This window comes from Rhamphochromis longiceps, linkage group LG22 (genome assembly GCF_057381845.1).
Source record: "Rhamphochromis longiceps isolate RC_006_pf linkage group LG22, R_longiceps_female_GT1.1, whole genome shotgun sequence".
In the NCBI taxonomy this organism is placed as follows: domain Eukaryota; kingdom Metazoa; phylum Chordata; class Actinopteri; order Cichliformes; family Cichlidae; genus Rhamphochromis; species Rhamphochromis longiceps.
In genome coordinates, this window is record NC_140577.1 from 25,171,867 (window position 1) to 25,195,593 (window position 23,727).

General features: G+C 42.8%; 1 protein-coding gene across 3 annotated transcripts in view; it reads right to left on the reverse strand.

The window, feature by feature from the left end:
* Positions 1–200: 200 nt before the first annotated feature.
* fam49al (family with sequence similarity 49 member A, like) overlaps positions 201–23,727 on the reverse strand; it is a 39,322-nt gene continuing 15,795 nt past the window's right edge. The window contains exons 2-13 of one of the 3 annotated variants that reach the window (XM_085395233.1): positions 20,387–20,477; positions 15,818–15,897; positions 13,764–13,843; positions 9,981–10,102; positions 8,256–8,361; positions 5,403–5,539; positions 5,188–5,265; positions 4,782–4,898; positions 3,196–3,275; positions 2,775–2,901; positions 643–713; positions 201–542 (exon numbers count right to left, since the gene is read on the reverse strand). In XM_085395233.1, coding sequence (XP_085251359.1) covers positions 479–542; positions 643–713; positions 2,775–2,901; positions 3,196–3,275; positions 4,782–4,898; positions 5,188–5,265; positions 5,403–5,539; positions 8,256–8,361; positions 9,981–10,102; positions 13,764–13,836 — 975 coding nt within the window. In that variant the 5' untranslated portion in view covers positions 13,837–13,843; positions 15,818–15,897; positions 20,387–20,477 and the 3' untranslated portion in view covers positions 201–478. The remainder of the gene's footprint in view (positions 543–642; positions 714–2,774; positions 2,902–3,195; positions 3,276–4,781; positions 4,899–5,187; positions 5,266–5,402; positions 5,540–8,255; positions 8,362–9,980; positions 10,103–13,763; positions 13,844–15,817; positions 15,898–20,386; positions 20,478–23,727) is intronic. The other 2 variants (XM_085395234.1, XM_085395232.1) reach the window with 2 other exon arrangements.

Below are 23,727 nucleotides of genomic sequence, written 5' to 3' on the forward strand. Positions count from 1 at the left end.
GGATCAGATTTCATTGGGGAAGGAGATGTTTTCAAAGTGTGTGCAAAAATACTCGTCAGACTACTTCTGGAACATTAACCCTCTTTTTTTTTTTTCTTCCTTTTTTGTTTCGTACACTTTCAGTTGGTTCTGACCTTAAATCTTCCAATATAGCTTCCTCTTTAATCCTACCTATTCTTCACCTGCTGCTCAGTGTTTCACTTTTCTTAATATATATCTATATCTTCTTTTCTGGCTTCTTTTTTTTTCTTCTTTTCTTACTTTACAAAATGAGAGACAGAATGATGGACAGCTGACAATATATATAATTATTTTCCTCTTCTTATTGTCATCAGGTCGCACTTAACCCCGGAGATGATTTTTCTCTTTGTTCGTTGTAAACAAACAGGTTTATCAGCGTTTGTTTCCTCCTCCTTCAAGTGCGCTCCTTCGTTTCCCCTCCTCCTCCCCTCCTGGTCGCTTCTTTTTCTTCTTTGTTTCATTGCAGGAGGGCCCTGATTTGTTTGGAGGTGCTGTCATCGTGTAGATGCCGTGTCGTGTATCTGAAGAAGCAGAAGCACATTCATGTCACATTCACATTTATTCAGAGCGAGGAAGGAGGAGGAGATTTGTACCTTTCTACTCTTCTACATTCATACTCACCTCAGTGCGTTCAGGAGTCCCTCCACACTGTTAGACGGTTGCTCTTTCAGCACCTTGATGCAGCCCTTCATCTGCCCACCACAAAGACAACACAGGGCATTAGAGAAAGGTCAGCGGGCTCACATCACATCATGTCCTGGTACTGCTGCTGCAAAAAACCCAAACTCACGTGCACACATTTATGAAATGTTGTCAAGAGCCTCCTGTCTCAGTACACCCTCACTGCTTTCTTAGGAGTTACGAGGGCAAGTAGCAGCCAGGCGCCGCCAATCAAATGCACTTGACTAACTGATCAACAGGAAGTGTGAACACCTCTATAAAAGCTAAATTCACCCCAGATCAGACCATCCTGTGCCCAGAGAAACTGCACAGAAACCCAAGAGCTACGTCTTAAATGCATCATCCTTTTCTCTGAAACTCGGTGAGCAGGTCAGGAACCATGAACCATGGCGTCGTTTTCGGACAGTGATCACAGCTTTTTGTATCATATTCAGGAACTTAATATCCCGCAAGTTAAAAATTCTCAAACCAACTCTGGGAAACTGATCCATGCTTTCATATCGAGCACGAGCAGGTTCGACTACCGGGATTATCCGAATCATCAGTAGGACAACTTTAACTTGTCTGGACTCCTAACATGTACATAGAAATGTGAACATGTTATCCCATTATTGAAGTGACTTCACGGGTTCCCAGTTGACTACAGAATTACCTTTGAATTCCTTCTCATGAACCTTTTAGCTCCCCAGAACATCTTGTCCTGCTGATGTGAGGTCAGTCAAATCCTTGCATGCATTTAAAAACAGACTAAGTTCTCGCAGGCTTGCAGTTACGAGTGTGTGTGTGTTAGCTTTTATTTTCATCTTAAACCTACACAGGATTTGGTGGTTTTTTTATCTACTGTAAACACACTCAGATGAACTATAATGAAATGCAGCAAATAAATGAAACTGAGACTGACAACTCAGACTCTACAGGCCTCGGCTAGAATGTTAAATTTTAGCATTCATTAAAATTCAGTACAGTTAGAAAAAGATTAAACATGTACGGCTTGACTGGAAGGTTTGCCATGAGAAAGCTTCTGCTCTCAGCATGTCTTGTGTTTGCAAAGTTGCATCCAAATAAACCACAAGACTTCTGGAACAATGCCCTTTGGACAGACAGGGCCAAAGTGGAGATGTTTGATATCTCTACTTTGGTGGAGAGCACTACGTAATGCGCAGAAAGGAGAAAACCAAACGTTGCATATCACTACAAACACCCCATAACCAACTGTCAAGAACAGTGGTGGAGGGGTGATGACTTGGGCTTGTTTTGCAGCCCTTAATGACACCTTGCTGTCATTAAGTCAACCATGAGCTCCTCTGTATATTGAAGTACTCTACAGTCAAATGTGAGGCCATCTGTCAAAACAGCTGGTTCCCAAGCACAGCAGCAACTCTACAACAAAAGGTCTGAAAAAGAAAATGTGCTGCAATCAAAGTGCAACAGGAGTTAAAGAGAGCTGTGCATGAACAAATGCCCACCAACGTCAATTAACTGAAGCTGAAGATGTGGGTCACTGATAAAGGACAGCGTGTATCAGTTCTGTGCTCGTCTATTTGTAATTCCTTATTATCAGTTTGTCCTGGTAATAAATGGATAGAAAAAGACAAAAACATTTAAGAGAGGCATTCATCTTGGTATGAAACTTGGGGATTTGAAGCTAATGGATTTGCATCAATCATAACAAAGCCCACATTACATTCATGCTCACAATACCCAGCTATTAACAACTCCATCCATCTTATGCAAAATTTAAATATTTTCATTTTTTTCTAGGTCTGTTACTCAACACTCATCACACTTCTTTACAAACATGCTCCAGAGAGCAGATAATCTGAGCTGTTATGACATAAAAAGATTATTCTGAGCTTTGAGTCGTGCAGATCTTCTCTGGTGGAGCTCAGTAATAAAAATATGGAGATTGAAATGAATGCAACTGGTCAACTAAAGCTTTGTGATTGATGACCAGCCTAACCAAACTGTTGGCTTAGCAGGACCCCTCAGGTACACTAGATTAACCTCCTTTGCTTTACACATGCAACAGAGGGCCATTATTTTCAAAGTATGCAAGTATTTGCTGTACTCACATCAATTTTGGAGGTCTTGGCGAAAGCCCCGACGGGGTGAACGTGGTCATACAGGATGATGACGCCCACCATCACCCTCATGCAGAACAGCATAGTGTCTGTGTTGGTGAACCGACAGCGGTACTCCCTGGGACAAAAACGGGAGTTAATATTTGCTCTGTTTAACAGAGGGAACGGCGGGGGTTGGGGGTGTCCACCAAATACCAGTGAACAAGTTATAGATGAGAGTTTCTTCACACAAAGACACACAGAATAAAGATTAAACATTTCACATTTAGCATGAAGGACTCTGAGCGTCGATCTATTGAATTACTGACATATTATACGGCACAGTGAAAGAGCCTGTTAATTCGAATTTAGGATTCTGACATTCAAGGAGATGGACTGAGCAAAAGAAGATGGGGAGACAAGAAGCACTTACGGAGTCTCCAGCATGACGCGACACACGCAGGCCATGGTGCTCAGGCAGTCTGTGGTGTCCTCTATGGGCAAGGTCTTATTCTGATGAAAGACAAAAGGGAAATGAAAGAAGATGTAAAAATGGCTTCCATTTGGATGAGCGGACAATGTGAGAAAGTCCTCTACACTTTACTGCACTGCCTGCGCCAAAATGTTCTGCCACAAGGTGGCGACAAAGCAGGGCAAAAAGCATGAGGACTGTGCAGCTGCTATGCTGGAAGGCGTTCATCCCCAGCACGCCCTCTACATATGGCACGAACCTCTGAAGTCTTTCTCCGTGTGGCGTGCGGCCCATCAGGATGCATTGAGGTGTAAAGTTAGCAAAAGGCTGCTGCCTCGCCCGTAAAACTGTGTTTTGACAGGAGAAGGCGGATGTTTCACACAGCAGTTCAACATGGCCGCCTGAGGTGAAGACTCGAGTGTACCATGGAAGTATATGGTTTTGTTTTTTTTCTTACAAGCACAGCAAAAACAGACTGTACATAGAGACACACAGTAATTCGGATCTAATCTATATAGAGGGCTCTGTTCTTCTATTCGCTTTATTGAGCTTCACTTCTGTGCTGACAGACTCTACTTTACTCTACTGACTCTACTTTAGTTACACCCAGATGTCTTGACAATGACCACGTCTACGACTAAGACCCCCACAGTGAGGGAAACAGGACTCCCTTTTATACTGGTCATTGTAACTTGGGTTAGCCCCTCTTTAGAACCCAAAAGCAGTTAACAACCCAGTCCTTTCATTTGCTCTCAGGTTAGCAGGAGACATCTAGTACTCTTGTTTCTTTAATTTCTCTAAATAAAAATCATTATTTTATTTTTTTGTTTTTTGCTTGGTCGCCCCACACTTGGAGCAGCTCTATCCCCCATCAGCTGGGGCCTGCTTACTGTCATATATGAAAGTTTCACTGCAAATTAATACAGTAGAATTCAAGAAACTTGCTAAAGTGGTTAGTCTACAGCAGGGGTGGGCAACTCCAGGCCTCAAGGGCCGGTGTCCTGCAGGTTTTAGATCTCACCCTGGGTCAACACACCTGAATCAAATGATTAGTTGATTACCAGGCCTCTGGAGAACTTCAAGACATGTCGAGGAAGTAATTTAGCCATTTAAATCAGCTGTGTTGGATCAAGGAGTCATCTAAAATCTGCAGGACACCGGCACTCGAGGCCTGGAGTTGCCTACCCCTGGTCTACAGTGCTGTGTTGACATGGCTGACTGGTGCAGAGCAGCTGTGGTGTTCCTGGTCAGTGTTAGGTTACACTAAAGACATCGAGTTAAATTTAAAGGGATGATGCTGATCAGATTCACTCACTGAATTACAGCTGGTAGAATTATCCTCCAAAGAGCTACATTTGACTTTTATCCAAAAAATGGGGTAATACTACCAGAAACCTTGTCTGCATTGAATACTTTTGGTCTTTTACTCATTGTTGAGGATGAATTGTGTCACCACTACTTTATTCAATATTATTGATTGGAATGTTGTTCTTGGAAATGTGGACTAAGCCATAAACACATGTAAGCAGTGAGTGGATGACGTGTACCTCTGAGACAAACTTGGTGGTGGCGTTACTCAGAGTCTTCAGCATTGGTGTTGCTTCGGCGTAGAACAGCGACATCCTGTTTGCCATCTCGTTGTTAACCTCGTTCTCCGCTTCCAGCTGCGCGCCGAAACAAAACAGATGTCACACTTAAAACAAACGTTTGTTTTCAGACGATCCGATAATCATGTCACACAGCTGGTGAAAGGAGAGCGTAATGATGGAGGCAACCCTGGTGTTAATTTGTATAACTCGAAAGTTAGATGAAATATTGATTGTACACGTCTTTGCGTCGTTGGAAGGAAACGGACACCCCCACTTCATTAATGATTAAAGAGGGGAACTGAAGCCGCGCTGAACCATTTGATCATGTATGCAGTGCAAACAGCCGGAGCCAGGCCTGCCTCACCTGCTGGTTGTTCAGCCTGTTCCTGCTTATGGTCCTCCTGTAGTAGCTGAAGTCATTCTGAATGGCTGGATTTGTCATCTGCACGGCGAGAGAGAAGGTGGCATTTAGTTTCACAAAGGCTGCTCAACGACCGTATTGATGTTTCAGTACAGTAAAGGTCAGCATCTGAGGGCTGTAATTAGAACAACAACAACAACAACAAAGATTTCCTTCACCTTTAGTTCATCGAAGCTGAGGGTGAAATGGAGGATCTCGGCAAACTGCTTGGCCAAGGCCTGCTCTCTCTCCAGGTGCTGCATGGGAGCATACGGCGGGCTCGTCAGCGCCTCCAGCAGGCTGCGCAAGGCGTTCTCTGCAAATGGATCCAAGTCAGAAATTCATCCAGTCCAGCTAGGACCTGGCTGTTTTATCTTAGTTTGGTCAGATTTATGTAATCCTCTCTAATCTAGCCAGGATCTGAGTGTTTCTTCTTTTTTCTTTCTCTAAAATACATACAATTAATCATCGTTGTCATCAATCTCTTCCACAACGTGTCTTTTGTCTTATCTACCTCCCCTCAACCCCAACCAGTCACACCACATGGCCGCCCCTCCCTGAGCCTCGTTTTTCTAGAGGTTTCTTCCTGTTAAAAGGGAGTTTTTCCTTCCCACTTTCGCCAAGTGCTTGCTCAAAGGGGGGTTGTTTGATTGTTGGATGTTTTCTCTGTATTATTGTATTATTCAGGTGTCCAAAAATTTAGAATTGGAGCCAAACAGTTGGTCTGAGAAATAAAGCTTGAGAGGAAGTGAAAGTATGCGAACGGAAAAGCTGCTTTCCTAAAAGGAAATCATTACCAGCGTGTCTTCTACATTTTGCATGAGCCTTAAAAGTCTTTCTCTGATGTGTGTCCCGTTAGGATGCACAAAGGTGTAAATTTAGTAAAGGACTGCTGCCTCTACACTGAAATCGTTTTTGACAGCAAAGGAAAGAGTTTCTTTATTTATTTCTTTATGCAACAGCTCAGCGTGGGCACCTGGGACAAGGGGTCAAGTTTATCACGGTATAAACACCAAAATGGCTTTATCACAGCAGAAAGAACGTTTGAAGACTGCGGTTCGGCAGACAGGCCACTTGTGGCTGGCAGCTCCCACAAACACTATATGCTATACACAATTTGACAGATCTATACTATTTGCAGTCTCGTGACCTAAAAGGACATGCAAGAAGTTTTATGTTCCATACTTTTACTCTTTGCATAAAGTTCCAAAATTGAATTCAACAAACCAACAGGTTTCGTCACAGTGGCAATTTCCATCTTTTATATACAGTCAGTGGAGCCACGGGATTTGAAACAGCATGTCTGTTGCATTTTTAATGTTGCATATTTAGCTACACTTCGAGGCAGAGCTCTCAGGGAGCAGTTTCAGTTTGTAGGTCGTGAGTGAGATGATTAGAGGCAGATCAGTCCAACATTTTATGTATTTATTTTTTTGGAAGCAAATGCAGTAGTACCTCCCTGAACTGGTAAACAGACATCGGTCGTGATGGTGAACATGATGAATGTTTTTCTGCTTAGCATGAAATCCAAAATACCCACTTGCATGCTCTCCTTGCTATTGTCTTGCTAGTTTCACTTTCATTAAGGCTCTCAGCAGGATTTTATTTGCCCTCAGTGACCACAGGCTTAACAGAGCGCTCCTTGCTAAAACAAAGACTGCATGTTGCATGTTCACAGATCAAGCTACAGCTGCTCACACAGCCTGAGTGTGGCTGTGACTGCAGAGGCAGTGGCCATGGTTATCCCACCCGTGTCATCCATGATGTTAAACTAAGTCTGCAACAAATCACACTCCATAGCCGGACTCCAGAGGCTGTACGTACAGTGGTGTTGATGCCTCAGAAGCAAAAGCTCCTGGGGCTCCATCCCTTCCTCTGCATTAAAAATGCACGAGTGCCTTCTATAAATACAACATGGAATTGTTTCATCTGAGGCCCTGGGCTGATACCCCAGTCTCGCTCCTGCCGAGAGCACAGAGTGCACGATCTCCATCCTCTGACAACTTATAGAGATGCAGCAGCTGTTAATGTTAAACTGGACCTCTCCACCCCTTACTTCCCCCTTTGATCAAATAACTATAAAGCAAAAGGTGGTGCTGGGACATACTGCCACCCTTTCTCTTCAGCATGATGGAAGTATGTGATCTCTATTGTACTGAATCTCATAGCTACATTAGCCGCCAGACATCATCAATTATTGGCCAGCTCCCATTGTATGGTAATCTGAGAACACAATGTCCCTGAGACTGAAAGTATTATTGGAAGGCAGCGCAGAGGCGGCAGCTGAACTCTATTTCTCTGCTCATACTCCTCTCTCTACTCTCTCTCTTTCTCTCCGCGCTGGACCACTGTGGACCACTGTTTCCGTAGCAACGGCTGCCTTGCTGCTGCTGGGTCAGGATGCTGCAGAGATGGCTGAGAGGACATCATGGAGTATGAATGTGAGTGTGTGTGTGTTTGTTGAGGAATGCTGTCAAGCCTGGAAAGGCACAATGCTGATGGAGCTCTCAGCAATGCCAAGGCCCGTTTTTATCACTTTAAACGGACCTCCTTCCTGTTTAAGGTAACATATGCGGCGTGGACACTTTTGACTGCATTCATCAGTCAGTCTTAACAGGATTTATCACATCCTGAAATTGCTGAAAAGATGCCAATTTTAAAAAAACAACAAAAGAAAAAGCAGTATAATAGCTAGTGCTGTAGTACGATCAGCTCTAGCCTGTGCAATGAAGCACAGATGCTAAATACCAAAACAGCTGTTTCAAACTGAGATAAACAGAGGACAGAGACTTTAATCTGAGGGGTGCACCCATCACCTCATCTCCACTCATTTTCCTGCCTTCTTCTGGCTCTGCAGCACATCCACCCAGCTGACAACCCTGCTTCGCTCATAAATGAGCAGCTGACAGCAAATGCCGTCTCTTTAGATTTTAGGTTCATGTTACAGAAGCTTTCAGCTCCAACATGGCCACCAGAGATGGGGTTACATCACTCTCTGAAATGCTTTCATAGACTGCAACGGCCACACTCACCCAGTCGGAGGGAGAACTCGTAGAACCGCTTCAGCTTGGCCACCAGAGGGCACACTGCGTTCCAAGCCTTCTCCTGAAGAGCGAGGTCGCCCGGGTTCTGGATGGCCTGCAGCCCAGTAACAGACAGATGTTACTTTTAAAAACCTTGCCATCTTTTTTGTTCCCTGTCCTTTCCTCTGACCAGTGATCTCACACACAGTATCACACACTCAAATTGGCCTCAAATAATCTCACCTGATCAATATGATAAGAAAAAGTATAAATGGTTTATATTTCTTTGCATCAACAAATAACAATCAATAAATAAATCAAATCAAAACATGTTAATCCCAACTCTCAATTTCTTTACACTGAAAGAAAACAACAACAATTATTTGCCCTCATAAACATTAAATAATTATTTTGGGTAAAATGTAACTGAAATGTATAAAATCAAGCATTTATTTCTTCAAATTATTATTCATTTTTAATTAGTCATTCCTCGAGTTTCATTAAAGCCAATGTGCCTTCTATGTTGTACTCCTATAAAAAAAATTAGAGGTAAAATTTACATGTAATCAAATTTGTCAAAGTCAGCATTGTGTGGATATATATATTCGTTTTGCGCCTACTTTTGGTGTAAATCTTTAAATAGGGCACAAAAACATTTTGCAGAGGCTAACTCAGTGCTTAAAGCTGTTTAAACAAGAGGAAATTGGTGCATTTGCTCAGAGCTATTTTCAGCAGCAAATCAATACATATCAGCTCCATAATAAGCCCTTATGACTGTCATTATTTGTTTTCCTGTAAATTATTCTATTGAATATATAAGACATATAATCCTGTTGTGACGGCACTTTCTTTTGCCATCAGATATCCCCAATTTTTTTTAAAAAGAAAGAACTATGAGTTTTTCTAATTCTCTGAGCCAAAAAGCGCCACTCGAACAGCTTTACTGTTCTGTCTCTATCCTGATGGTTTTTACACAATCAGCTGTTCATATAGCCCTTCAAAGCCTGATTTATGGCCCCTTTCATTGCTAAAACACAGTGAAAATTGACTTTTTAATGGCTGTTATGGAGTGATAAACACAGATTTCCAAAATCCCTCCTGCAAAAAAAACCCTTTTACTCAAATTTGCCAACAATATGAAAGAAGACTTTTTGAACCCGGATCATCTAAATGTTCCCATTTCTGTCCTGGAAAAGTGTGCAAACTGACACATATTTAGTCAAGATTAATATTTCACAAATGCCTCAGTGTAAAAAAAATGCAGAGCAGGATATCTGTTGGTTGCATGTTATCACTAAAGATATATTTCTAGTTATCTTTACTCAGGTTTGGTAATAATACTCTCCTCAGTTTCTCTCTGCTGTGGAATTAATAATACATTATCTTCTCTATAGCCCCCGGCATACAGTATCTGTGTCCTCAGAGTTAGGATGCAAGGAAAGGAAATGATTCAGCACTTATAAATGTAGTTATCCTGACAGCTAAGCTATCAGCAGTGGTTCTCATTAATGTTTCTGAAGACAGTTAATTGTGTGCCATGTGATCATCAGGACCAGTGTACCAGCTTTGTAGCTGATTATATTTATGGAAACGACATATTGCATGAAATGTTTCTGGTGTTTCTGCTTGGATTTAGATTCGGTGCCTGCTGCACGGCAGAATTCCAACCCTGGCATCACACATGAGCGCTAGTTTCCCCATGCTGCAGTGGGGGCTCGACTGATTCATGCTCACTTCTCGTATCTCCTGGCCCGCTCCGTTGTAGGACTGCAGCTCGGCCAAGATCCCGTGAGCCTCCTCCAGCACGGCGCTGACCTGGTTCCACACGGCCGTCTCTGCCTCTGTGGGCTGGGCATCTGTGAGGGCAGGGAGGGAAGAAGGACGGGGAGTGGGAAGTGAAAGTGTCATGACGGGATGAAAATATCAAGAGCAGAGGTGATGGGATACAGAGAGGAGGGAGGAAAGGGAGAGCGAGTATTAGTGAGGAGCTTAGATGATGATGTCCTAGAAGGCCAGATAGAAACCTGAGATTAGCAAAGAATTAGAAAGACAACGAGTAATCATTGCATGTGTAAATATCTAAGGTTAAAATCTGGCCAATAAACAACCTACAGGTAGAACAATAACAGGACACTCATAGAGCGCTCTGTCACACAGCGAGGTTTGTGGTTACTCATATAACAAGTCGGCTTCGTGTCAGGGAACAGAGTTTTGCATTTTGATGGGCTGCAGTCGCTGTAAAAGCAACCATTCATGTCCACTGCCCATTCAGCATAAATGTACCAAAGCCTGGGTAGGTGTAACAGCAGAATCAGACTGATGTAATAGTCTTATAGATTTTTCTCACTCTCCTTTTCCCTTTACACGTCTGTGAAATGATTTTTTTAATGACTGTTAAGTTTAATTGTGAGAAAAAATAAGCAGCAGAGAGGGAAACCTCTGGGCATGCTCAGTCTTTATCTCAGTTTTTTTCCAGTCATAGTTTTTGCTTCGTTCATGTATGCACGCAGGACAGATGAAGTGCTTACAGGGACACAATTAGGAGGGGTTCTCTTGAGTCAGCGATGTGTTTGGTTTTTCTTGCCTCTGACTCAGGTATAAAGAGTGGGAGTGTGCCCAGGCAGCTCGCTACATGTGGTAGCTCTGCTGATTATTTTTGCACCCCGAGGCGCTGCTTCCCTGCGGAGAAATAGTAATCAAGGTATATTTGCTGTCCTGCGTGCACACCAGCTGCCATTATAAGCACAGCAAGCAGTGCAACATTAGTGAATTCTCTCTAATGCCCCCCTTCATTATTCTGGTAAACAACACATTATGTTTACTTGGTATTAATTAAGTATAGCATAATTGCTTTGTATTAAATACAGTTATTATGCCAAGATCTTGTGATTGATAACGCCCTCATATTTGTAAGCTAAATTAGTTCTATATAAAAGATGGACATATTCAGGTATCAGTCTTGAACTGCCTTAAACCTGCATTCTTTATACTGGCCAGCAGGGGGGACACCTTTGGTTGGAAAAAATTAATCAATTATAGATCTTTACAGACAATTATCCTGCTGCTAATTTGATTTATTAGCTAAAGAACTATTTATGGTCTGAGTTGCAAATTTAAAGTCTTCCTTAATACAGAATGATTTCATTTTGTAAGCTGTAGTTCAAACAATACAGCATAGTATACTTCAGGCAAGGCTACATTGTGATCATATAGTTTTCTCATTCATATCCAGCCCACACTTTTGGTTCTACTAAAAGGCGTTGCTGTGTAGTTTTCTTTATTTCGTTTTAACCCTGTCTTTTGCTAGCCAAATTAGCCAAATTAGCATCCCAAGTACGGCTAAGTAAATAACAGATGCACCTCATTAGCTAAGCTAGCTAGCTAGCAGTCAGTATTAGCTGATCAGCAGAGAAGGTTGACAGTCAAAATGCCAAATTAGAGGCGTTAAAAAAATTATTTTCCAGAAAACAATTGGTTGCATTACAGTTGTGATGTCCATTTTTAATATACAGTTAATGATATGAACCCGGAGCAGAGAATGTGTTAGCATGCACTAGTATAACGAAAAAAGCCAGGGATAGGGTCTAAGGTTTCGACTTCACTTTTATGGTTCATTCGTTGTTGTAATTTAGCAACATAAAAATTAAAATGAATTGAGCTAAATTACTTAATTTTATTACTTTGCATATATAAAGCTCATGCAGTGGATGGAATTACTGCGGGGAGTCGTCGATATAAATTTAATGACACAAAATTTAGATAATTGAATAAAATGGACGACCCTAACTATAATACACAGTGCAGTGAGTGATTCGCACACACTGTTTGTGACAGAAGTCTCATTATGGATATGGGAAATCTGGCCATAACTATCACAGTATTACACAACTCTGATAAACCTCAAGCTTCACTTGTTGATTTTTGTATTTAGTCGTGCTCCCAGGGGGATTTTTACAATGTGTGCAAGTTTGTTTCTCTCTCCGAGGTTGGCTGATTACAGCTTCACGGTGAGAGCAGTATCTTCCCTGATTCTCAAACCATTTCCCTCAGATGTTTTAAGACACAGAGGTTGCTATAATTCAGTCTGAGGATGACTTCAAGCTGACTGATGATTTTCACAGACAGCAGCTCAGTCCAGACATCCATCCTGATAATCTTTTTGTCAGTGGTCAGAATTGCATCTTATCCTTCAAATGGTGTTAGGGAGGTGCGATCAGCGCCGAGCTATAAATAGTTTAACGAGAAACCAAACTTGAAGCTGTGTGACAGAGGTGAGTGTGTGTCTCCAGGTGGAGAAGGAGAGCTCACAGATGGCACAGGGGGGTGGATGAGGAGGGGGAGGGACGCTCCCAAAGCTGCCATTCCCGAGTCTGACTCATCCCAACTCGCTTTTGAAGTAAAGTGAATCACAGGCCCGACACACGAAGGGGAAATTCAACCTATTTGACGGCTGACGTCTCTTGCCAGCAGTGAGCTCTCCCACTCCCACTGTAACAGCGGGTAAAGAAAGAGGGGGGAGGAAGGCAGCTGTTAAAAGGGAGAAGGGGATGTTTGAGGAGGTGCAGAGCATGTTGGGGATACAGTGCAAAACATCTACATCTTAAAAATTCATAATCAGTGTTAAGATCTTCACTGGAGATGTTTTTTCACAGCTTTTTAAACTCATCAAAAGAGGAACAAAAAAATCTGAATCTCAAAGATACCCAACAATTCAAGAAAACCTCTAAACATGTCAGCTCGCTTACTGAACTTCGTGTTAAATGCCGAGCCTGCTAACAAAGTAAATTATAAATTGACATGAACTACAAAAAGATTTTAACACTGAGTAATGAAGTAAAAAAAAAAGATTTGTTAGGATGGATGCTTTGCAAAGTTCATACTTCACTGACTGGGTAAATTAGAAAAGAGGGGACAGAGGTGAAATCATTAGCCTTTCTTCGCAGTCATACTTCAGCTTCTCTTTATCAGTCTCACTCTCCTAACGCACACTCACACCCACAAATAGATTAGACGTACAATAGGGGATGAGGAGATGAGGAGGTGGAGGGATGACGATAGACTTTTTGTTAGCCATCGTCATCCCCGAGCAACAGAAACCCACACAGGACTGGCATTCTCTGTTTGTTTCTCCTCAGCTCTTTGTAGCTTTGGAGAGCAAAGTGTTATTGTTGTCAGTTTTTAACATTAATGAATTTATTTTCTTTTTGCTGCAGTGCCACCCTGCTATTGTGCATCTGTCTGCGTCTAATAGGATGCAGCGTGCATGAGTAAGACCCTTCAGAAAAAAGCCAGATGCCTTTCAAATGCCGGTCCCCAGAGCAGAAATCAAAAAGATAAAGAAAAGGAGGAGGGGTGAGGAGGGGGAGAGCTGAGGAGGAAATAAAATATAACTAAGGACCTAAAGATGACACAATGGTCAGCTAAGATGGATGATATGACCAAAAAATAAAAGGGAGGAGGGGGGAAGCAACAGAGAGAAAGGGATAACTCAAAAAAATAAGAAGCGGATGGTCTCACGTTCAAAGTCAAGGAAAACTATTGGGCCATGCTCAAGTTCGGCGCAAGCCAGCACTTTCAGGAGGTTTCCCATGAGCCCCCTGGAACAGAGAGAGGGGAGAAGTCTGTGGGTGATGAGGGGATGGGTGTTGGGAGGGGTTGTGCGCGCGTGTGCGTGCCTGTGAGGTGTAGGTGGGTGTGCGTTGTGCGAGAGGTGAGGGTGTCGAGGTGGATGAGAGGACGTTGTTGGAATGGCATGATGGGAGTATGTCCTGGGTGGAGCGTGACAACGTGGACGCAGAACGTCTTTAATCCCACTCTCACTGTTTCCTCTGAGATAAAATAGTCCTTCATGAGGAGGTGCCGACTCCAAAAGCAATCAAACTTAAAGATCAAAGGTCGCAGGAATGCGCTACTAGCCTCAAACTCAAGACAGTTTGTCACAAGAACAGTTTGAATTTATTTATTTTGGAAGACAGGAAACTCATTAAGACTCAAATACAAGAAACTACCTGAGTCTGGTGCAGAAAATTTAAATCAAAAGTTGCAATAAAGTCATGAAATATAAAGATAACGACTTAAAAAATACTTCAGGGGCGCACTTTATTTTTTGTTGCATTAATAACACTTAATCAGCTGTGCTTCCTTTTATCAAATTAGACAAACACTAGGAATAATATGTTCTGATTAGACACAATACCTTAATTATGATCTAGTTAGAAACTCCATATACTGTCAGATCCAGAGTATCCAGTTCTACTGGTTGACACTGAAAACACTGCACTCAGAGGACATTTACTGGGCCTTTGTTGACCATGTTTTTACTTTATTACAAGGCCATTTGTTGCTCATTATAACTGCTTCACATGCATCTTGATGCGTTCAAGTCCTGTTGAGTTAGTGAGCTCGTATCAGTTTTCCTGCATTCTGCCTCCACATGCAATTTATTGATCTCAAACATTCGTGTATAAAATATGCTGCCCTTGGTGTTATAGGATTACCTCCAACAGCCTAACACTGGCCTAAAACTAGTCAGGCAATGTTATTATAGTTAACTAAAACTAAACTAAAAGCTAAAACTAGGTGATTAAAAAAATCAGTTATTTTAAAATACAAATAAACTGTAAAACAGGAATACACTCATTGATAAACCACTAACAGCTTGCCTGATGAGGCTTTGTTGAGCCTGTGATGTCTGCAGTACTGCGAGGGCCTTTGTAAAGTGTTAAAACAAATGTTCACCCTGCCCACTCTGGAAACTAACTAAAACTAAACTGATACAAAGAAATTTGAGAATGAAACAACAGTTTTTTAAATGCCAAACTATCATAATTCTGTTGTCTGAACACTGGACCCATCCAGAGTGTGAATGAAACACATTACAAGAGAACCGTGCGGTAAAATGAAGTGAAAGAATAAAGTCTTGCTCTGTGTTTCATCCCATTGTAATAAAGGCCAAACCTGATGTAATTAGGTTTAATACTTTTGGATCCAGAAACATTATGCACAGGTTCTAATTAGCCCATAACTGCAGTGTAATTAGGATATGACTGTGTTTGTTTACTGTGTAATAAAAACAGATTGTTTCTAGTTTGGTATAATTTGATGCAAAGTACAGCTGGTTGCGTAGCACTGGTGCAGCTCGGAGTGTTTGCATCCGCTTTATGAAAGCTGCGCGTCATCTATGTGACTCAAAACTGGAGCAGTGAAACAGATTTATTTTTAAAAGGTGAGTTTCTATGAGACAAAAACCCCATGTGCTGCTTTCAATTACCTGTGGTCACTGTTCTCTATTTTACGGTCAAGTCTCTGAGGTTGTTGGTTTGGTTTGTTTCTGTTTATTGGCTTCTTATCATATCTGATTTCTGTGGACGGCTGACAAGTTCATGAAACAAAGGTTTCCTCGTGTGGAGAGTGGGACTAAAGAGTGTCTGTTAATGACAAACCACACCCTCAACAACACTCCATCAAATCACCACCAGCTGGCCCCACCCCCTCCCCGCCACACACTTCCACTCCACACACTCACAATTCAACCACACGGACACACGCACGCAACCCTGGCGCCCACTTACTTTCAAAGTCCAGGAAAAAATGTGGACAGTTCTCTAAATCCTTGCCAAGGACCTTAATGAGGTTCCCCATGGCTGGCGACCTGGACGGGAGGAAACAACAAAATGCATACAGTACCCTGGATCTGGCAACCTGCATCAAAATACACAACCGGCACATGGAGGACGCAGCAGACGCACTTTAGTTTCTTACCCATCTGCACTTGTCTAATTTTCCCCTCTGCATCCTTCTGTCTAAGCAATATGTGCAGAGCGAAGCCGGACGTCCAGTCACAGATGACACCGATCGCAGTTTGTGTCCGATACGCATATGCTGTATTCAATTACAGCACGGCCCAAATCCAGCCATGAATCATTTAGCTCACTCATTGGGAGTCGCTCGAGCTGAGCGGTGGTTTTAATCCATTTACATTACTATAGTAACCCACTAAAAGCCTGCCATGTGCAGACTGCTCCCCTCTAATGCTCTTTATATACAGCAGTCTATAGATACTTCTTCAGACCACAGGGCCAGATGCCAGAGCGTGAACCCAAGGATCCAAGCTCAAGAGATAAAATTTGTGGTCAGACAGGTACGTTATAAAGTCTCGGGCTTTTCAGCTTATTTCTCCATGAAATACAGAGGTTTTCAGAATGATTTCATAGAATTAAAAAATAATAATTTCAAGGTGTTTAACGGCTTTACTGGTCTGGCCCATTTAAGATCAATTTGGCAACTGGTGAGGCTCTTTTTCTGCCACTTATCACACTAACAGGAGCGTCTATGCTCCAAACTACTAGTAAGTACATATGCATTAAGTTGTCCACATCTCAATGAAAATATCAGATGTGCCAGCTGAATTTTATTTCTGTGTCTGAAATAATGCTGATGATTTACCTCTGACTGAATCACACACAGCTTCAGTAACACGTGCACAAAACATTTCATACTGTGGAACAAGAAGATTTTTAAAATGTTAAAACTGCTTAAACAGGAAGTTTAGAGCAAAAGACACCAAAAAAAGTCATCCTCCTTAAAGGGGACCTGTTATGCCGTTAAGGAAGCACCTTATTTTTGTATATACACCGCTCAAGAAAATTAAGTGAACACTTAAAAAACACATCAGATGTTTCTATGCTGATGTTGACTCTGTAGTGTGTTAGGCATGAAAGCATCCCACATTGTTTGATGGAAATGAAAATGATCATCTTACAGAGAGCTGAATTCAAAGACACCCTGAAAATCAAAGTAAATTATCCAAGTAAATTATAGAGCAGATTACTCCATTTTGCCTATAACAGCAAGGGGGGCAGTCAGTGGTGTCAGGTCCTTCATTCTCCAAGAACTGCCTCCATACTCGTGCCACATGAAGTTGGAGATTGTCATTCACCACCCATTGCACCAGCATAAAGTCTGGGAATGGAAGTAAGGGTTTCATCCTGATACCTAATGGGAGTACCTAACCTGTAGAGGTCTGTGTGTTCCTCCATGGATATGCTTTCCCAGACCATCACTGACCCACCACTTAATCGGTCATGCTGAATGATGTTAAAGGCAGCATTATGTTCTCCACAGCTTCTCCACTTCCTTTCATGTCTATTTCATGTGCTCAGGGTGAACCTGCACTCATCTGTGAAAATCACAGAGCGCCAGTGATGGACCTGCTAATCCTGGTATTCTATAGCAAATGCAAACCTGGCTTCAGGAGCCACCCTCATGATTGTTTGGTCAGATCAGGTCTGATTGAGACTGTGCTGGGAGGAACCACAAACCTTTTGGCAATGGCACGTATTGATGTGCCATCCTGGAGGAGTTGGAGTATTATGTTGATGCCAACCATGCCTCATGCTACAAGTAGCTACGAACAACCCCCAAAACAGGAATGGTTTTGGGGGTTGTCTCATGATTGCCCCTCGAGTGCACCTGTTGTTAAATTCATCAACACCAAAGCAGCTGAAACTGATTAAAACCCCTCTGCTACTAAACCGAGCAGATCAATATCCCACAAGTTTAATTCCAACACTTCAATGAAAGTGTTCCTTTAATTTTTTGAGTAGTTTAAAAATCATAAATGTTGATAAGAAACATGACTTAGCCAAACGCACGAGAGAGTACTTTGAGAGTGAGAGTAGATATCCTTTATATGTCAGCATTGGATGCCCCTCCCAGTTCAAACCTTAACTGGGAGGGGCATCCAATCACAAGACATCTGTCCTCATAACCAATATAAGTTAAATAACGATTATTTTTAACTCATGCATCTGCTCTTACAGTAAAAGCACGGAGCTGGAAATGAGCATAACAGGTCGCCTTTAATCGTCTTCCTGCTTCTTGCTCGCTTTGGTAGCAGAAGGTAAGCGGCTGCCAAGTTTCACTTCCTCTGCCGTGCCCTTTGTGTTTGTGCATGTGCTGTGTTAGCTCACAGCTGAGGTCTATCAGTTTCCGGCTTCAAGAATAAGCTACAGCCGGCATTTGCATGTTCTCTAGATGCCATCTTGCAGAAAATAAATTAAATGTATCAACAGTCTTTTCCCTGTTACTCAGCAAGAACGGGTGTTGCACTGCAGCACAGAGGAAGGGATGGGGTTACACTGTCCGGTCGCTGAGACAGTTTCACACGAGGACTGCAGTTACCTGCCGTACTCTGTGTCTGCTCCATCTGCAGGTAAATTGCTTAAACGCGGCTGTGTGCTGAGTCACGGCTGTAACCTGTGAGCGTTGGCCCAAAACGCACCTCGTCTCCGACCTGACTTTTCCACCACCTGCTCCGAGAGATGCAAACCGAGCCGACACCGTGAATATATGAATAACCGATCCTCATCTTCGGCCTGACAAGGTGACTACAAAGGCGAAGTCAAGCTGAGATCCACGTCACAACCTCGCATAAAGCAAAGAAAGATTTCTCTGAAGTGTTGGTGCGTGTCAGCCTCACAACAGCCACACACGCACACATTAACACACACTGAGTCTGGAGCAGCATGTGGTCCGTGCCGAGAGCAGAGCTGGGCTGATGGTTGCCAGGATACTGTTGGCCTGGTAATATCTTCTCAGCTGAAGATGAAGAAGAAAAAAGGAAAAAAAAAAAAAAAACAGCATCCAGCTCACTCGCACACCGGGTCAATCGCTCACAACAGCGATCCGATGCTTCACTTGTTACTACTCATGAGATTGGTCTTTATTTTGTGGCACGGATGGTAAACGCAATTCATTAAGCTTTAAAGCCAGCCTCTCTCCTCTTACCCTGCTTTCCTATGAGTGTGTGGCCTTTTCGTTTGTCTTTGGTCCTCAGCTTCTTCTCGCACGTCCTCGCCTCCTGTATGTAAATCCCAGAGTGACAACGGGAGTCCCACGATGGTTTCCACCAGTTTCCACTCTCGGCTTGTCTTAAGAGACTGATGTAAACTTCTGCTCTCGCTCTTTCTCCCTCAGTCTGTCCACTTCACACTTCTCTTTTTTTTAGACATCTATTTAAAGGCCTGTGGGTTTTTTTCCTTTTCTATTTGCTCTATGGGCTTTTTTTTTGTTTTGTTTTTGCTGTTGTAAGCTTGTGAGTCTACAGAACATAAGATGTCTCTCTCTCTCTTTTTTTGTGTGTGCGTTTATATCATTTCTACTCAAATAGAGAAAAGTCTCTTCTCTCTTTTTTTGTTTCTGACGTCAGAATGGGTTCCTCAAAAATATCCCCTTCAGCTCTCCTTTCTGCTTCACTTCCCTATTTCACCACTCAGCAGCACTCTCCCGGCTTCTTTGGCCTTGTCTTGTCGCAGCACATCTCTGTCAAGGTGCCATTCAGCCTCACTGGTGGCCCTCGGGCGCAAACAAATCCAAGTGGCAGAATGGAAATGGTGATAGGGTAGCGCAAACACATGTTTGCTATTAAAACTTTCCACGAAGCCACTGGATGCATCACAGATGGACTCTCTGGGCGCTGAGACGCAGCACTCTGTGAAATTAGGAAGTGTGTCTTTGGTGGCCACCGGTTGCAGCTCCTCTCACACGCACAGTGTTTGCAGTCTGCCGGCGTTTGAGTGGATGAAAGTGCCTCTCTTATGCAACCGCACAGCACACACAGCTCTCAACTGTAGTCCGGCAAGAGACACCAAAGCGAGGGGCTCCTCGAGCCTTAATAAAGACGCAGCCCGGCTCCCACATGGGCCTGAAAAGCAAATCTGGTCCAGACTGGAAGCCAAGCGTCAGCGCTAAGCCTCCCAGCCTCCTTTCAGCTCTCACTGAAAGATTCCTCCTGTTACAGCCCAGGAGCTTCATCAGTGTGGATTTAGTGAGCACAGGAATGGCACTGCCAAGCCTAACCTCTATTAACTCACCAATAATACCATCCGCATTCCCTTTCTATTCTGTCTTTCTCCCTCTCTGTCTCTAACCACAATCTTTCTGTCACTAACTGAGTATTCAGTGGTCTGTGAATCAAACCCTTTAGCAGCTGTACTGTATGCAACGGATGCAGCGACTGCACTCGTTCAGCTCTCATCTTCACCAATCTTTATTCAGAAAATCTGCCTCTCCTCTTTCCCCGAATGGTGTTTTGTATGCTTCTGTTTTTCTTTCTCCGAGTTATCTGCTTGCATTCCTACCTTTGCTTGTGTTTATCCCACTGGAACACTTCACTGCATCAACCAGGGCTTGTCAGCTCCAAACAGTGGTTACAGCATCAGCACCCACAACCTGACAAAGACAGAGAAACAGATTAAGGAGGGTAACAAGAAGAAGAAAAAAGCAGAGGGAGGGGAGTCGGCGTAAATTTCAACTACATGTGGAGACAATGTGGGGAAAAACAGGAATGTAGTGTGTTGTTTATTTGGATATCAAGATGTTAAGAGTTGGTAACGGCAACAAATTAGGAACAAATATGACTGTGATATGATTATAATTGGCCAGACTGAACATGTGACGTCATCCAAAAAATGTTCAAGCCTTTGTTTAAACCTACAAATAACAGATTTTTCGCCACACACTCACTCTCCTTCAGCTCTGTTCTTTATCTTAACCATGCTTGTTTCTTTAGATAGCCAGTAACTTTGTATCTAGTTGTTTTTAACTGATGAAGGCTACCTTGGTTTGACCAGAAACTGAAAACAGGTCAGTCAAGACCACGACAGTCAAAGAAGATTGTTAATTTAATCTGTATTTATTTAAACTGCCTGAGTGAGTCAGATAAAGCATTAACATGCAGCTCAGTTAGGGGTGGGTTGCAAAATGGCTTGCAGAGCATACCGCTGTTGGCAGGCTAAGGCAGAATAAATAGCTGGCCTTGTATATTTCTTTTCTACATTAACTGAGCACTCACAGCACTTTTTACTAGATTTTTACCCAAACACATATTCATACAGGTGCTTTTTGTGTCACGGGGTGGAAAAGGGACAAGTTATCTAGGGTTTTTTACTATGCATGTTTTGCTGTGTTTTACCTTTTTAATGTTTTAATATTGTACACTGGTTTATTTTTATGAGTTTTATTGCATGTTTTTATGGTATTTATTGGTGACTTGTCCTGGAAAGACTCCGCCCCTACCTGATTATGAACCTGATCACACCTGGGAGGTCCCAGAGGTCAATAAGAGGGCCTGGCAGACCACAGAGAAGGAGGCTTGAGGGGAGGCTTGAGAGACAGGCAACAGTGGCGGAGTGAATGGTGTCAGGCGGTGGCACCTGCAAGCCCAGAGGGCTGGTAAAGGTTGGCGTGGGCTGTGAACGAGGAGACGACGCCAGCGAGCAGGGATCGGAGAGAGCGCTCCGGCTGCTGGAGTAACTGGAGGCCAGATCACGCTGTTGCGGGGAACTATAGGCGTTGAGACAGTGCTCTACCTTCCGCGGCGAGACAGGCCGGTGCCGATTGGCGTGTTACAAGGAAGCGGCGGGCAGAGTTAAGAGCTCGGCCCGAGTGGAGAACACGGACAGGAAGGCGAGGACGCCGCCGGGTTTCCCCCTTGCACACTGCTTGCCTGGAATTTTAATTTTGAGTGACTTTTATACCGTGGCAGACGCCACTGGGTTTTTAAGGTTGTGTTTTATTAATGTTTATTGTGTTGTTCCCTGGCCAGGGTTGTTTTAATTCATTTTACATTTTTAACTGTTTAAATATAATAAATTATATTTTAATTATACAGTCTTTAATTCAGTGCATTCCCTTGGCTGCTCCACTGCACCGTCCGTTTTTGAGGAGGGTTTCCCTCCTTTAGTAACACTTGTGCAAAAATTACCTTCACCTCTGTTACATAAGCACCTAATCTAACATTCACACTCCAATAGATGCATCAGGGGCAACTTGGGGTTCAGGATATTCAGACATGGAGGAGTCAAACCACCAGCCTTCTGACTGGTAGACAATCTACTCCAGCTGCCTTAATGAGCATCTGCAGAGTCGGGTAACAATTCTTTTTACCATAAGCAACTGCACAGCATTATATATATTTGATTCACATATTTAGACCATACACTAAAAGCAGCTGTAATCCACACACAGTTGTGGATTATAGACGTTTTCTATGTCCCAGGGTGGTTTTGATGGAGTAATACCATTTAAAATACAGACGCTTAACAATCTGTTCAGTCTGGGAGCCCGTGAATGGTGCTTCTTGCTTTCTTCTTTCCATTTTTATGTCTTCATTTAAGCTTGTTAAGCTCATCTTACTGACTGAGCGTCTTGCACACCTCCAGCACTCTTACCCGCTGACTGGTGTAACTATTAACACTGCTGCTGCTGCCATTGCATCATCGAATCTCATCAGAGATTTGTACCACAGGCCTTCAAGCTGGCTGTAGTTAAACCTTTACTTAAAAAGCCATCTCTAGACCCAGCAGTCTTAGCTAATTATAGGCCAATCTCCAACCTTCCTTTCATATCAAAAATCCTTGAAAGAGTAGTTGTCAAACAGCTAACAGATCATCTGCAGAGGAATAGCTTATTTGAAGAGTTTCAGTCAGGTTTCAGAGCTCATCACAGCACAGAAACAGCTTTAGTGAAGGTTACAAATGATCTTCTTATGGCCTCTGACAGTGGACTCGTCTCTGTGCTTGTCCTGCTAGACCTCAGTGCAGCGTTCGATACTGTTGACTATGATATTCTATTAGAGCGATTAGAACATGCTGTAGGTATTACAGGTACTGCGCTGCCGTGGTTTGTATCATATCTATCTAACAGACTCCAGTTTGTACATGTAAATGGAGAGTCCTCTTCACACACTGAGGTTAATTATGGAGTTCTACAGGGTTCAGTGCTAGGACCAATTCTGTTTACATTATACATGCTTCCCTTAGGCAGCATCATTAGAAGACATAGCATACATTTTCACTGCTATGCAGATGACACCCAGCTCTATCTGTCCATGAAGCCAGATAACACACACCAATTAGTTAAACTGCAGGAATGTCTTAAAGACATAAAGACCTGGATGGCCGCTAACTTTCTGCTTCTTAATTCAGATAAAACTGAGGTTATTGTACTCGGCCCTGAAAAGCCTAGAAATATGGTATCTAACCAGATTCTTACTCTGGATGGCATTACCTTGGCCACCAGTAACACTGTGAGGAACATTGGAGTCATTTTTGACCAGGACATGTCCTTCAATGCACATATTAAACAAATATGTAAGACTGCGTTCTTACATTTGCGCAACATCTCTAAAATTAGAAATATCCTGTCTCAGAGTGACGCTGAAAAACTAGTTCATGCATTTATTACTTCCAGGCTGGACTACTGTAATTCATTATTATCAGGATGTCCAAAAAACTCACTGAAAAGCCTTCAGCTAATCCAAAATGCTGCAGCAAGAGTACTGACAGGGACTAGAAAGAGAGAGCATATTTCTCCTGTTTTGGCTTCCCTTCATTGGCTTCCTGTTAAATCCAGAATTGAATTCAAAATCCTGCTCCTCACATACAAGGTCTTAAATAATCAGGCCCCATCTTATCTTAAT